Source organism: Haliotis cracherodii, unplaced genomic scaffold (genome assembly GCF_022045235.1).
Source record: "Haliotis cracherodii isolate W230 unplaced genomic scaffold, xgHalCrac1.p SCAF_15, whole genome shotgun sequence".
NCBI lineage: Eukaryota > Metazoa > Mollusca > Gastropoda > Lepetellida > Haliotidae > Haliotis > Haliotis cracherodii.
Genome location: NW_027266270.1, coordinates 30441861 through 30458922, shown reverse-complemented (window position 1 = coordinate 30458922; position 17062 = coordinate 30441861). Strand labels below are relative to the sequence as shown.

Here is a 17062-nt window from a genome sequence, read left to right as displayed (position 1 = left end):
TTATCATATACTCTCTACACCATTACAAATGTTCACATACTCTCTACACCATCAGAAGACTGTGGTTTATTGGTAATTTTGAGAAAGGAAATAAACAACATTTTTCAAATGTAACGATAGAATAATCTTTGTTATAATTAATTTATGAAATACTGTTCAAAGTGGTGTTAAACCAAGTGATACAACTGAAAGACTGTTCAAAGTGGTGTTAAACCATGTGACATAACTGAAAAGCAGTCTTAAACCAAACCCACTCAATCCTTGCTGGAAACATCCTATTTCTACTTTGTTTATGTTTATAATAAACAATAGCTAGATAAACATCAGCTGGATATTTGTGGTTGTTTGATGTTCCCTGTCTGGAATACAGGTATTAAATTAACTCCTATCTCCCTCATCCCATAATGCCATAGGGCGTGCGAAGAGATTTTGTCTCAACATTTTGCCCATGCAGTGAATGGTACGAACCCTGGAATGAATCTGGTACACAGACCTTCGCTTGTCTTCGGGCATTCTCACAAATGCAAAATGGGCTTGACAAATTTGACTTTGTTTAAAACTCTTTGAGAACGAGATCATGCCAGAGTGATCTGCTATTAAGTGAGAACAGTGATGCTTATGCACTTACGAATCCTCATTTTGGATAATGCACAGCGTCAATGTGTGCAGGATGGAGGTAAGGACTGTTTCACCTATGCCGATGACTTATCCGCCTGGATCAGTCAGGCAAAAGAACAGCAATGACATTTAAGTTCATTGCAATACCTGTCATTTGAACTTAATCTCGGGTGAGGCGTTGACATTTCTAAAGTGCCATGCTCCTTTTCACATCTTTAACTTGCAACCAGATATTTGAGTATTTTCATACAAGAGGCATTTCAGTGATACGGAATCACATATACTTAGGATAATAAGTATTTCTTATTTTTTGTTTGGTCATGATTACATGTGTTTTTGTTTAGTCTCTGAAATGAAAATATTATAGTCGCTTCATTTTCAGCTTAAAACTGAAGAAATCTAGTAATAATGAAGTAATAACACATAAACACATGATATGATACATATTCATATTTAACTCACAGAAAAATAATTCAACATTGTATCACAAACTTTGAAAATCAGTGAAGTCGTTTAGAAGTCTCTAACAGGAATGTAAACTACAATTAAACACTGTTGTGTCGGACTTTGCTGTGTCAAGCTTGTGCTTGTCTCGAAGTAAAAGCTTGGTTCCTGCGTATTCTTTCTCTATTCATCATTTTCAGTTGTGTCGAACCTTGGATAATACAAAGTATTACCATGGTTACGTCGGTGCCTTCAACTTCGACCAATCAGTGTTTGACTGTAGTTGAAAAAGTGATGTTAGATAATAGAGAAATATTGAGTGTACTTGTATACTTAGTAAAATTTTCACAACCTTTTTAGCAAAATAAGGGTAATCATATAAATCTAGGCCACACTATCACAAGACAATTAATCATAACAGCGACGAAATCTTTTCCATATTCATCAGAAATCTTGGCCATGAGCTGTCGATTGCACGATTCCATGCAATATCACCTTACATCCCTGCAAAATTATGATTTTATTTAGGGTTATTCGTTCACAAATCGAACTATCATGAATTTTCAGATGTGTACTGCCTGGCTAGTGGTCAGTGAAGCAATCACCAAGTACAGAGAATATTCTTCCGATATCTAAACTTCTGGAATTAAAAGAATTTGAAGAAATAGGTTGTAAAGGCAGCTAGTGAGAGAGTTGTTTTGATCCTATTTAGGACAAATTGTAATGGACCAATCACAGTTCGTATTTCAGAATGGAAAGTTTGTCAGTCACACTGTTTCGTTGCATATTTGAGAATGTTGGAAACAATTGCCAGTAGGTCATCACGAGTGCTTCCACAGAGGCTCTTGTGTTTGGTGCCCCTTGGTCCTGAGTTGTGAATGGTTAAAACAAGTATTCTACCTATTTTACAAGAGTTTTTCCTTGAGTTGTCTGTGGGTTGTGGGTGGCCTTGTGGGTATGGTGCTCACTCATCATGCCAAAGTCCTAGGTTTGATTCCCGACATGGGTACAGTGTGTGTAGCCTATTCTTTGTGTCTCTCCCTTGATATTGCTGAAATAAAGGTGAAATAGAAGCAATTTGTCACAAAAGCACTTTGTTCAAATTTAACATTGCATCAAATTTTGGTTTTAGCCATGTTATGACGATGCATTTAATTGTATTTGTATGGAATTAGTTGTCAAGGAGGTCATTCATACTACTCAATAGAAGTTAAAGAACACCTTTTTTTTTCATATGACTAAAGTTAATCTGTCATGGCTACTGGGTATTCATCACACAGCCTACCTATTGTGGGTGTTCTTTAACTTGTTTTGAGTAGTATGTATTGCAAAGGTGAAACACAAATCTTGCAAAGGTAAAATATAACTTGATTATTTTTATTTTTTTCTCAAATATGAATTTTTGAATATGATTTTATGTTTGTAATAACTTTTGTTTCAAGTTTTTATATGGTAAATTTAAACTCAAGTCAACCATGACAACAACCAGAATTGGTGTAATAAATCAAGAAGATCTGTAAAAAAAGTTTTAATACTATCTGGTCCTTAAAAGTGTTTTTCAAGTCAATACTACACAATACTGGATTTGAGTAATTGCACTATTTGGAGGTAGCTGAGTAACTGGTTTGTCATATGACGAGAGTTGCTGGAAAACGCCTGCAGGTGGGGGGTAATAAAGGCGTTATATCCTGCCCGATATTATTATTCATAACAACACCTGCATTATGATAAAGTCTCTCTCATTTCTACAAAAGTCGTACCAGGAGCGAACTGGGATTAACATTTATCCCAGAATAATAGTTAGAATAATCGTCTGTTTTGAATAATCACAATTTTTGGGTGAACTTTTGATAAACATGTCTAGATATTGTTGTGTATTCTGTAATTGGAGTCGTGGACCTGATCAAATGGGACGTGTAAATATTGGGGTAAATGTAATAAAAATAAACACTTGTGGAAGGTTTCTTTACTTTTGGCAAGAGATGATGGGGTTAGTTACTTTGGGGAGGATCTTCTCTTGGAAGGAACTCTTCACACAATATTTTTTTAAGTTAAAAATTTGTCATAAAGTTTTGCAGCATCTTTAAAAATATTTTATTAGGTATGTTTGCATAAGTTCGATGAAGAATAAGATGAAGTAAAAATTGGATACTACAGCCGATAAAGAAATTCACATTATCCTATGGCTCGCGTGGGGCCGGTAGGGTAGCCTAGTGGTTAAAGCATTCGCTCATCAGGCCAAAGACCCAGGTTCAATTCCTGATATGAGTTCAATGTGTAAAGCCCATTTCTGGTGTCCTCTGCTGTTATTTGCTGGAATATTGCTAAAAGCGATGTGAAACCATACTCACTCATTCACTCACTATGGTTCGTGTGATTGATTAAGTAATCAATAAGATTGTCAATATGGATGTCACTGTCTACTGTAATGCCTTTAAGGGTTGGGACAAGTCCAAATTTACTACCTGGGTACCCACCACAAGATTACCCTACCCTACCCGGGTACCCGCTGTAGGTTTCAAGAGATAGGTACAGAAGGTCCGATTGACCGTAGCCCTGGACAAAATGTATTCAGATACACTTATAAAACCTTCTGGTCATGCATACACTGAAGTTGACTGAAGTTTTATCTTTATTCAAACATATAACAATTAGAAGGAATGGGTGCATAGTCAAGAAAGGAATGGGAACAATGGTGACTTGTAGTGTAACCATATAGTTCATTTTTGTCATTAAACAATATATCACATGATTAACTACGGGTCCAGGTAGTCCTGTGGCTACACGGGTCATACTTAGTACCCACTCGACCAGGGTACCCGAGTTAACCGTCCCAGCCCTAATGTCCATACTGATGAATGAATAAGTATGATTTTGTGCTGCATTTAGCAATATTCCAGCAATATAGAGACTGGCAACACCAGAAATTGGCTTCACACATTGTGTACCCATGTAGGGAATTGAACCCAGGTCTTTGGCTTCACAAGCAAACACTTTAACCACTAGCCTACCCAACCATCCCTATGCTGATGAAGAACAAGGAGTTTATGAAACAAAATTGATGTAGCACTCTTTATATCTGTCCATAGTCTTGGATTCTGAATGAGGCATGAGGTGTCCAGTTGTCTGGGGCTCCTCAAATTGCTGTGCATAGTTGCCTCCCTTAGTCATGCCAGGATCTGATAATCATGGTTTTCAATTTCTGATTGGCCCTGAGTATGATTTAGGGTTTCAGTTAATGTGTATTAAATGTCCCATGTCTTTAAGGGATGTCCTGCTTCATTACTCTCACCCACCCTTCCTGAAATATTGTTCAAAGCAGCATAAGACCGATTCTTGGCACCACTGTTGTGATATGACTGGAATAATGAATGAATGCATAAAATCTAATGTAACTCACTCACTCTGACATAGTGTGACACTCTGGGTTCTAATTACCTAATAAAACAGCACCGCAAGACAAATAAATATTGATCATGTTCAACTAAGCATTATACAAAATTTCCTCTTAATTTCTGTAGATAGAAAACATTAAAACCAATTATTTTATTGATTACTGATCAATGATCACAATTATCTTTTTGCCAATTTCGGGGTGGTCTTTAAACTGTGACACTGCCAATGTCACTCAACCAGTCAAACTAGATATACCTGTTGCACTATAGTATCTTAAAATTGTTCCAGATAGTTTGTTATTTTGTTGTTTGTCGTTACAGACCCCAAGCCACACTCGATGGTTCCAGTGACCACAATACCCGGCCCGATGTACCCCCAACACAGAACTCACATCCAGATGCCAGGGAAGGGACCACCCCCAGGACCACCACCAGGGCACTTACCAAGCTACATGCACGAGCCCCCCAAGCTTAACCACCTGCCCCCAACACAGCCGCCGCCCACACCTCATCCCCACCCCCACCAGATGACACCACCTCATAGCCACCAGATACTGAACCCCCACTTTGGCAGGTGAGTCATGTGTCAGTGTACAGGGATATATAGTCTGGAAGGTGATTTAAGGTACCGACGTTTACTACAATATATGGTGCAGCACCATGAATGCTCGTTTCAACCATGATGAACAGGTCTGGTTGTTGATGATATATAGTAATAGCTACATAGACAGATTTTTTATTCATGCACCGATTGTCTTTAAATGTAATATCCAGTTATGTATGACTGTTTAATAATCTCACACCAACTGGAGTAGGTCTGATAGTTTTTCAGATATTGTCGTAAATGTCAGTACCTTAAATTACCTTCCAGGCTAGACCTGCTGATTTTCAGCACTAAGTCTTCAGCAAATATCATTAATAATTCCCGATTTGGAATTAAACATTTCCCAATTCATGTTACCAGTATTAATATATATAACTATTATTATGGCCTTGTTGAAATAACCTGTATTCACCAAAAAGAAGACCAATAAATAGGAACAGGTTTCAATGCTTCATTTTATTATTGCATTAAATACAATTTCCAAATACCTCTGAATTTAAGAAAACATGAACTTTTAAAAACATTCCAATTTTGAACGAAATACTGACTTCTCCCAAATTGCCTGATTCGGGCACTAAGTAAAGACCAAAGTTAAATGGGTTCAGACTATACATCATAATAAGATGTGATACATATATATATACTACTCAAAAGAAGTTTAGGATCACCCAATTTTGTTTCATTTTACTTTAATTAATCTGCCATGACTGTGTCATTTTACTGATATCTGATTATCTACTTCCAACTCAGCATAAGCAACCTTCAAGGCCAGCCTACGAAGAAGCGCAAGTACCCTGACTCCCCCAACAACACAATGATGACCAACATGCTCAACGGCATGAACAGTATTGTCAGCATCAAGCAGGAACCAGCAGGTATAGCAACATCACCGCAACCATCAACTGTTAGTCGACGGCACATGTGATCTTAGTTCTGAAATACTAACTTCCACACTTAGCATATGCTTATGACAGCACTGACATCCCTTTGTGGAGGAATACTCGGGGTCATTTAGATGTTTGTATCTAGTAATCTATGGATGACCCCATATGTCCCTTGGTAGTGCCAGAATCTACTGATAAGCTCAAATTATGATTTTTTTATGACCGCCTCCATAGTCTAATGGTAGAGAGAGGAGTCTGCCCAGAAAGCAGAAGGTCCGGGGTTCGATACCTGACCACGTCATACCAAAAGATGTTAAAAGATGATACTTGTTGTTACCCTGACTGGCGCTCGGCATTAAGGGCCTGAAACAAGGACTGGTCGGCTTGGAGTCAGTATACTGTGTCTGAGTGGGGTATTCATGCTAAACTGCGGCATAGTGTCATAGTTGGCTAGGACTATACATTGGCATCAGTCCGGACTCACACGCAAGCAGACATTTGCATGCACGTCGCTATATAAGTGCAATTATCTTGAACGCGACCCCATTTCACCTCACCTATGATTTTTTGTCAGAGCTATACCAGTACTTGTAGGTTTTAAAAATGTAGTACCTGTCCAAGATTTGCACGAGATTTATTCCCACAGTAAAACTGGCACACAGTAAAATATCCTGACACACTGTGCAGAGGAGTGTTGAACCCAGATCTCTCACTCATTGACAAACAATTCCGGCAAGAAAGTGACTGAAATAAACCCTCTCTCATGTTCTATTCCTACAGGGCTGGACCCTCCCGATCTATTTATGAGGAATTCATGTCCTCTCCCAGGCCAGTCACCATTCCCTGGTTATGCAGTGCCAGACTGCAGCGGGGACGACGACTACTCCTACGACATTGATGGCAGCTTCACCGACAGTACATATCAAGTTATTAAATGGCAGCCTTATAACCAACAGAAGTATAGTGTGTTGACAGATGGAGAACTCAAGGACATGTAAGTGTTGTCGTCATGGAAACCAAAATGTCTGTTTTCCCCAAAGAGGATTTTCAGAATTGAAAATTAAACTCCCCCTGTAAACCATTTCCCAATACACTATAATGGCATACACTAAGACACACATAAAAATATTAATGTCACTACATTTGGGGTTTTAGAGAAAATGTTTAAGATTTGGGAAGGTGGGAAGGAGCTTGAAAAATCAGTGGCAAGGGAAGTAACTCTGAGGAGAAAAAAAATCTCCCAAGTAATCAGGCAAGCTCCTCACAGCACTAGCCCATTCGTGGAGCTCTGTATACAATCGCTGCCACCAGTCAAAACTCCCCACTGTGAATAGGTGGCCACAACCATGCTTGGAGTTGAACTCGCAAACGAATTGACCGTTATGTTTACAAACAAGTGACGACTGTTGTGACGCCAAATACACATATCGCTGCTAAATTACTTTCTTCGTTTGTCAATTTTAATTTCTGTTTCATTAAAACTATCATGTTATTGATAGAGTAAAAATGTAAGGGAGAAGTTGGTTGATTTTCCGTTAGTCTGCAATCTCGAACCAATCTGATTATCAAAACAACAGAAGTAAATTCATCTGGAAAACGTGGTCAGTCGTAAACCTTTTCAAAATGAAATATGATGGCATTTCCAAAGACATAAACAAAAGTATAAACGTTACTACATTTGGGGTTAGAGGGCAAATTTCAAGATTCTTGTAATGGCCGTGCCCACACTGGTGGCAGCGATGTTACCCAGAGTGTAACGAAGGTGTCACGTGCTGGGAAGGATCTTGGAAAAATCAGTAGGAAGGGAAGTAACTGTGAAGAGAAAAAAACTCTCCCAAGTTTTCAGTATGGGAAGGGAAGTTATTCTGATTTATATAAATAAACCTTCACATTTCATTTTGAATGTAATATTTGATCCTGTTTAAGTATTATATATGGGTAGATGTATGTTATGTCCTTTGTAAAATTTTATTAAGGCAAAGTAACACCTGTGACACCTAGTGGTTTTTGAGTAAGGGAGATAACTTATGTAAATGGAAGTGAGGCTCCTTGTAAAATATGTCTTCCTCCATTAAGCCATGTGTTTTGTCCTGAATATTTTGGTCTGTACAAATCCAGGCTCAGTGTCACATGTACTTTATCATTCCAGTCCAACACCATCATATCGTGTCGACGCAGACAAAGGGTTTAACTTCTCGGTGCCAGATGACGCCTTTGTCTGCCAGAAGAAAAATCACTTCCAGGTTACAGTTCACATTGGATCCCTAGCAGACGCTAAGTATGTCCGAACAACAGAAGGAGTGAAAAAGATAGAAAGCTTTCATCTGCATTTTCATGGTATTAAGGTAAGAATGACATTCGTGGGGTGTTAGATGTTCAGAGATAATTTCATGTTGAGATTAAGCCTGAGGTGTAATTTGAGGTTCCATGGTATTAGAGTATTCTAATGATTTATATGTCCACTGCTCACTGCAAACCAATTCTATTGAGAACAGTGTTTTCAAAGAAATGAATGCATGTTCCTGTTCCTTTAGTTTCTACATCATAACCATGCGTTAAGCCAATCTCATTAACATCAGATCTTAGTTTTCGCTACCGCTAACCAAAAATATGAGGTCATCCTATTATGGGTCCCGTCAGAACGACCTTTCGTGAACATTGACCGACCAATGAAATAACATTTGCCAATCAGAAAGCAGCTATCCAGAGCTTTACGGCACTAGTTTCAAACTGGCGACTACGCTTCGAAACATATTTTGACGTATTCTCGATTAACAAAATTTAAAACTGACCAAAACAACATTCTTCAATGACTTATAGATGGCTTAGATTTTATGGATATAATCATAAAACCCGTAACTGTCGTTTGGAATACCCTCTGTTAGATATTTCGAGGATGCATAATTAGAAAACACATTTCGACTGTCACTTTCAGGATCTGGTAAGCGACGCTCTGATTGGTTGGATGAAAGGTCGTGCTGACGTGACCCGTAATGGGATGTCCTCAGATCTTTGTTTAGTGGTAGATATTAATGAGATTGTGCTTTAAGCATACTGGTACCCATGAATATCTGAGTTAGAATTGGTCTTCAGCAACCCATGCTTGTCGCAAGAGGTGGAAAACAGAATCAGTAACTTGAATGTTGCATATCATTGTATCCCAACTGTGTTGATCATTGCTCATGATGGTCACTGGATGGTCTTGTCCATATAAATAGATTGCAAGTAGTTCTGTGGCATTTGATTGTTTAACCAAGCAATATTTTTTTGTGTTTATGTTTCCATGTACCGAAACAGGTTTAGGCCATGCCCACTTAGAAACTACTGTTTCCTGATTGGTTGATAATAGAGTTGGTGGGCCTTGTGTTTCATTATTGCGCTGAACGATGTCGCTGATTTTGTACTGTTGTCTACAGTTTTGTGTGTGTTAATAATTATATAAGCAGGCTGTGAAATAATTATTGTTGACTACACTTATGTATATGAACTGACTTCAATATTTCTTTTGCGTTTATGGAGATATGAACGTTAAAACTGGTGTGCACACTTTGCGTAAATCCACCACGCAAACAAACGAAGAGTAAACATACTAGACGGACATTTAAGTCTTGAAAGACCCTGGAATAAGTGTGTCATGATCATGTTCATCTTAAGTGTATTAACAGTTTTAAAGAGGACACTAATTATTTTCATGAATGTAAAGATGTGCCTGTTGTTGCAGATGGAGTCAGCATCACAAGTCATCAAGATAGAGCAGTCACAGTCGGACAGAAGTAAGAAGTCCTTCTACCCTGTCAAGTGAGTATCTGTCATCTTGCAAGTCACCTGTCACGCACCTGTAGGGACCCCAGTCAAAAAAAAAGATCGCCAGCCCTCTGCTTGTCATAAGCGGTGACTGAATTGAATGGTGTGGCTCAGTAACAGAGTTGATTGTGTGGCATCATGACTGAACGTTTGGGTTACTGATCAGGCCAGGAAAAAACAGTATCCGGTCACATGCAACTAAATCTATGTGTAAATGTGCAGTCATCTTGTGGTTTTATGCTGCTTTTAGCAATATTCCAGCAATATCATGGCGGGGACACCAGAAATGGGCTTTACACATTGTACCCATGTCAGGAATCAAACCTATGTGTTCGGCGTGATGAGCAAACGCTTTAACCACTAGGCTACCCTATTGCCCCTCTTGTGGGTGAAAATGAAGATTTGTTTTTTGTCTTGAGGCAGAAATAAGGTGATTACATCTGTGGTTGTAAAAACTGGAAGTGATTGTGGACTGGTTTTATTTTATTTCGCACCTTAGTATACCAACCTTAGTACACAAACAAATTAAAAATAAAGCTGCATTTTTACACAATAAAAAGGATTTTGCCGTTAATAGTTTGATGTAGCCAGAGATTATCCAGGGTTCTATATTAGGTGCCCCAGGCAGGCAAAAATGTTTATTTTGTTCAAAATTGGGATTTTTGAAAGTTCTTATTTTCTTAGATTCAGGGGGAGGTCTATTGTAACATTATGTTTTGAGATTGCATTCAAGCTATTCTTTACCTATATTAACATAAATTGGGAAACGTTTAATTCCATTTTGGGAATTTTTAATGGCATTTACTGCAGCTTTGGGGCAGAATATCAGCCTCTAGTTGAATATCTGTTTAGTATCTTTCAGTGCCAGCAAAACTATTTCAAAACCTAAATTGGTAACAAGACTAACACTCATCTCTGTGATGGATGAAATGCTGTATTGTGTATTTTGCTTTCCTCCAGAGTTGATGTGCACTCTGATCAGGTTACCAAGGTTACCGTTGGTCGGCTGCACTTTAGCGAGACCACATCCAATAACATGCGCAAGAAGGGCAAGCCTAACCCGGACCAGCGCTACTTCATGTTGGTGGTGGCACTTCAGGCCCACAGTGGGGATAACAGCTACCTGGTTGCGGCCAGCAGCTCTGAGAGGATCATTGTCAGGGTAAGGCTATATTGCCAATAATGATAATGATAATCATAATTGTTGAAATGATGATGATAATGATGATGATTGTGATTATTACAATACCAATAGTGATAATAAGAAGGATGATAATGATAAAACAAATGAGGATACTGTTGATGATGACAATGAAAATTAATACAAGAATGATGATGATGATGATGATGATGATGATGAAAATTAATACAAGGATGATGATGATGATTACAACAATGACAATCATGATAATAGCAAATTCTGGCAACTTGTCCATTTTCACAGGAAACTTTTGGTACCACCTTGTGCAGAAACAAATTGCAACCTTACCATTCTGTATTAATCATTGAGCCCCCAAAAATATCCCACAGCACTTTTCTTTGCAGGCATCCAACCCTGGGCAGTTTGACAGTGATGTGGACGTATTGTGGTCAAAGGGACACACCCAGGACTCTGTGTTCCACGTCGGCAGAGTTGGCGTCAACACTGACCACCCGGACGAAGCCATGACCGTCCACGGCAACCTTAAACTGACCGGTCACCTCATGTCACCGTCAGATATTCGGGCCAAAGAAAATCTGCAGGAGGTAAGAAATCTTTTTTGAGTCCTTTGGGTTTGCAATTAGTGTGGGTTTTTGCTCATGCTTTCAGTCACTAGTTTGTGAAGACTTAGATATTGGCAGGCTGCCATGATGTGGGATAGTGCTGCCTGCAGATTTGTAAACAACATTCACTCATTATTGGGTAACAAGATATTTTGTGTGACAAGGTACAACTGTTGTGTGACAAGGTACAACTGTTGTGTGACAAGATACATCTCTTGTGAAACAAGGTACAACTGTTATGTTACAAGGTATAACTGTTGTGTGACAAGGTACAACTGTTGTGTTACAAGGTACAACTGTTTTGTTACAAGGTACAACTATTGTGTAACAAGGTACAACTGTTGTTACAAGGTATAACTGTTGTGTTACAAGGTACAACTCTTGTGTAACAAGGTACAACTGTTATGTTACAAGGTATAACTGTTGTGTGACAAGGTACAACTGTTTTGTTACAAGGTACAACTCTTGTGTAACAAGGTACAACTGTTGTTACAAGGTATAACTGTTGTGTTACAAGGTACAACTCTTGTGTAACAAGGTACAACTGTTATGTTACAAGGTATAACTGTTGTGTGACAAGGTACAACTCTTGTGTTACAAGGTACAACTCTTGTGTAACAAGGTACAACTGTTGTTACAAGGTATAACTGTTGTGTTACAAGGTACAACTCTTGTGTAACAAGGTACAACTGTTATGTTACAAGGTATAACTGTTGTGTGACAAGGTACAACTGTTGTGTTACAAGGTGTAAATATTATATCAGTGTATAAATGTTGTGTTTGTGTCAGGTGAATACGAAGGAGGCGCTACAGAAAGTCCAGCAGCTCCGCCTCTACAAGTACCAGTACAGCCAGGACTACGCCGAGAGTGCCGGCATCGAGGACAACCAACGCACCGACACCGGCGTCATCGCACAGGAGATGATGGAGGTATTGCCAGATGCCGTCCAGGAGACTGGGGATGTCATACTGCCCAACGGTCAGCGCATCGAGAACTTCCTGGTTGTAAGAAAGGTGAGACAAGATATTTGTATCATTTGTAAGATACTTTTGTTAATTTCTCTACCTGAAATCTTTTTCACAAGGCTTACTTTTCTTTTGAAGAAATGTTTTTTTCAAGGTGGTCAGTTTAATTATTTCACTTTATGTCTGTTTTCATGGTATTGTGAGCTGCTTTTTGAATTTGGTCTTTGGTTGCCATGGTAACCTGTTCATTTATAATCTACCAGATTGCTCCCTGAGAATGGGTATGTTCATGACTGCATCTGGGACACTGAACAAATCATGCTCCTCAATACAAACCATTCACTAAGTATGAAAGTTGACTTATCGTGTTTCACGACTATATTTACAGGACCGTTTGTTTATGGAAAACGTTGGAGCCGTGAAGGAGCTGTGCAAGCTGACGGACAACTTGGAGAACAGGATTGATGAACTCGAGGTCATGAACAAGAAGCTTGCCAAACTGAAGCGATTTGATAGCCTCAAGTCCAACATGAGTTTGAAGTCTGTGTCCAGTGTTAGTACCGTTAGGTGAGAGAAACATCTGCACACTCGGCTATTGAATACTGCAATTTTTAATCAGATCTTTTACTCTGATACAAAACCTCTCTGCAGTACCTGACAACCCTTCCATATGTGATGGGTCAGGAAAATAATTTAATCAGAGCCATGGCTTCTAAGTTTTTCTGGTGATCAGTTCCAAATGCAAATACTAAAGGCTGTGCCATTACATTGTGGATATTTAATATTTGTTTCCTGCATCTACACACAAGTTGGAGTAAAAACAAAGACATATCTATGTTCTGTCTGGTTTTTCTGATTTACATGAGATGTCTGACTTTAGTAGAATTGTGTTACACTGCCACCACTCTGTTAATACAAGATCGTATTCAGTTTTTAAGTTGTAATTGTTGTATTTAATTATTATTTGCTGCCATTGTACTTTTAAATGTCAATATCTTTTTATTATATCGATATTACAGCAGTAGTGCGCCACCAAAGAAATCACACTCATATCACCATGGCAACAGTAAGCCTGGGCACAAGCACAGCCGCCATCAGGTACCGCCTCCCAGCAGAGTGAAGTCGCTGTGCAGCAACCGATTCATCCAAATCACCATCATCATCCTCATCCTCATCATGGCATTTTGGTGAGAACAAAATATTTTTGAATACATTGAGGCTTGACGTCTCCAGGACAATAAAGAATATATCAATTTATTGATAAGTGATCAAAGTGTTGACATAGATTGCAAATTCTTTATTCTTTAAATGTGATGTTTAAGTGCAGATGCTAGTGCCTTAATTGACTAAAAGATAAAGTTTTCTATAATTGTTTACACGCCCTGTGAGTATTTTTGGTCAGAATAGGTCCCCACAACCTCCAATGTTACATAAGAGACAACTAAGAGCTAGTCTGTCTCCCAGACCCAAGAGAATAAATTAAAAAATGAATCCAACTCAAGTCTAGAATGAATTGGCAAGTCTAGATTGCCTCAGCCTGAAATTAAGTATTGTTCTTGGCTCCATTTGGATATTATTTTTTCAGTTTGTGTATATATAGTATCAAATAAGATAACATATTTATTTTTGACTTGATGTAAAGAATTGTCTACATCTTTGTTATTTTTGTGCTTCAGTCTGGTAGCAATCACCACACTGTACATCTTAGAGCGGCGGAATACCCAGGAACTCTCCAAGAGCTCACCTGTAGTCGCTGCATCACAGGGGACGACGTTACCAAAGTGGGTAGAACTGATAACTAATTTTTGTTGTTTCTTTTTTAATTTTCCTAATCCGTCCAAGAACAAACAAGAATTAAATTTAAAACATTTCTAAATTTCTTATTTTCTGATCGTGGCTCCAGTTGGTCGAAACTAAAAAGAAGTATTCCTAAAGTCAAGTAAAATAGGCTGAGACCAAAATAGATTCTCAGACACATATTAAATAGGAGGTGAACAGATTTAATTCCTTCGAATACCATGCCTCTTACATCATTGCCATAATCAAGTAATTTGGCTGTCGTCTATCCATAAAAATCTTTTCGATTTTCAACAGAAGTTCTTATCATCGTCAGCTGACCATAATTAGTTGTGTGGATAATAGTGGTAAACAGATGTTTTTGTCTTATTCTACAGAATAAATACAACAGCGCTGCCTATGATGACATCAACTACACTCCCTCCACGGCGCGATCATACCACACCTAAAATCCGACCAGAACCTCCCACAACTACAGGTAACTTCACTTGACATGAGGTTCAGATTGGAACATCTAGCTTAGCACCCATGATTATTCCCTTGGCTATTGAATACTACTATCTTTAATCAGATCTTTTACTCTGATACGAAACCTCTCTGCAGTACGTGACAACCCTTCCATATGTGATGGGTCAGGAAAAAAATTTAATCAGAGCCATGGCTTCTAAAATTTTCTGGTGATCAGTTCCAAATGTAAATAATAAAGGCTGTGCTATTACATTGTGGATATTTAATATTTGTTTCTTGCATCTACACACAAGTTGGAGTAAAAACAAAGACATATCTATGTTCTATCTGGGTTTTCTGATTAACATGAGATGTCTGATTTTAGTAGAATTGTGTTACACGGCCACCACTCTGTTATTCAGTTTTTAAGTTGTAATTGTATATCTCCATTCTGTTAGATAAATACCCTCGAACCATTCATCACCCAAGCTTCATTTTGATACTGGTTAATATCAAGGTCACAAAATGATGACATCACGTCTTAAATGAAGCTTAAGCAGAGAATAGGGTCTGGTATATGTTAAATTAGCGAGTACAGTTGAGGATGCTGATGAAGATGCCATTTTATTCAAAGTTCATAGATATTTATTTATTTTATGTCCTGCTTGTAAACTGTTTTAATAAAGGTTTAGATATGATAAAAGAATCAGATTACAATACAAACACCTGTTCATTTTACAAAATCAGCCACACACGTTCACTCAGCAGTGAATGGATACCCGGTAGGTTTGGTAATGTGACTGTAGCAGCTCATAGTGCAGCTTGGTTTGTGTACTGAGATGAGGTTGAAGTTAGAGTGCAAATGGATCAACTGATTAGGGTAAAAATGTCCACCACAGCGAGTAGCTTCAGTCGGTTGTTGTTGTTGTTATTATGTTGTTTTTTGTGAACAGTTCCCCACCCTGTGACGACGATGACAATTCCAGCCTACCCTGTTTGTACCGAGTGTGAGCCTCGCTGCTGTTCCCCGCCCCAGGAGGACGAGCCGAACCCACATCAACACAAGAGTAGGTGTCAGGGAAGAGCCACCCATCCCCAGGGAATCTGGGTTAGAATGGGCCCTCGGTACCTCATACATAATCTAAGAGATGACAAAATTTAGGATGTGTGTGTGGCCTGGCTTCTTGTGTGTCATCATACCCAAACTGTGGATTCTTATCTACTGTTATCAATCAGCTTGAATACTGCTGACTGGCATAAAACAGGATTAATTTGCTATCTCTGCTCGGTATGGATTGCAGGGCAATATAGGTCCCCAATCTCATGAGCTGTTTGTAAAGAGGATTGGTTGGCTAGGCTTTGTGGCTCCATGTGTCCTGCTTGATGCGTGGATCGTTGCTCATGCTTACAGTCACTGGTTTGCCTGGTCCAGACTTGATTATTTTCAGGCTGGAGTGATATCGTTGAATATTGCTGGCTACAGCATAAAACAATAGTCACTCCACAGCGTATGTAAATTCCAATGTGTCACATACAGTTTACAAAGTATGCTAGTTTGATCTCTGTTAGCAAATATTAATTTGTGTTTTACTTTCATTTCAGATCCTGTTCCACACTCCAATGTTGTGGTAAGTAATACCTCACTTTCGTTGCTTTAATGGTATTCCGTTTGTGGACACACATGCACATGAACACGCACACGCACAGGCACAGGCACAGGCACGCACGTGCGCATGAACACACACGCACACACCACAGGCATACACACACAGAGACACATGCGAAAACACACATGGCTGTGAAGCAAGCCTAGTGGTTAAAGTGTTTCATTGGCACACCTAAAGCCTGGGTTCAATGTGCGAAGCTCATTTCACTGCCTGTTTTGATATTGCTGGAATATTGCTTAAAGTGGTGGAAAACCCAATGCTCTCAATACAAGAGATGATTAAATTGAGGATTGGGTGGCCCCGATGGTCAGCCTATAATCTGTCACTGGAGCAACTCACTTCACCCCCACTCAACGGAACTCACCCATCAGGCAGATCATATGTCATCGTCTGGTCATTGACTGGGGCCTGAAGGTGGCCCAGTGGACTAAGCATCAAATACCTTTACTGTGTCAGAATCAGCTGGTCATGGGTTCAGATCCCAGACTCGCTGACAACCTGGTTAGTGTATGAAGTGGATAGAGAGTCACCCCGGAGAGTGGAAAATTGACCGGTTGCATCATACCAAAAGACATTAAAAGATGGTACTTGTTGTTACCCTGCCCACAATGACTAAAACGTGATAAAACAAGGACTGGTCGGCTCGGAGTCAGTATACTGTGTCTGAGTGGG

At 39.1% G+C, this 17062-nt stretch overlaps 1 protein-coding gene across 5 annotated transcripts in view; it reads left to right on the top strand.

Annotated features, from left to right (window-relative positions):
- Nucleotides 1-17062, top strand: part of LOC139462507 (myelin regulatory factor-like) — a 90455-nt gene that overhangs the window by 65827 nt on the left and 7566 nt on the right. For 2 of the 5 annotated variants that reach the window (XM_071244273.1, XM_071244278.1), the window contains 14 exons: nt 4779-5031; nt 5812-5936; nt 6726-6939; nt 8095-8290; nt 9667-9743; nt 10710-10911; nt 11280-11495; nt 12303-12527; nt 12868-13046; nt 13499-13666; nt 14156-14260; nt 14654-14754; nt 15677-15790; nt 16326-16351. In XM_071244273.1, the coding sequence (XP_071100374.1) occupies nt 4779-5031; nt 5812-5936; nt 6726-6939; nt 8095-8290; nt 9667-9743; nt 10710-10911; nt 11280-11495; nt 12303-12527; nt 12868-13046; nt 13499-13666; nt 14156-14260; nt 14654-14754; nt 15677-15790; nt 16326-16351 (2201 nt within the window). The remainder of the gene's footprint in view (nt 1-4778; nt 5032-5811; nt 5937-6725; nt 6940-8094; nt 8291-9666; nt 9744-10709; nt 10912-11279; nt 11496-12302; nt 12528-12867; nt 13047-13498; nt 13667-14155; nt 14261-14653; nt 14755-15676; nt 15791-16325; nt 16352-17062) is intronic. The other 3 variants (XM_071244276.1, XM_071244274.1, XM_071244275.1) reach the window with 3 other exon arrangements.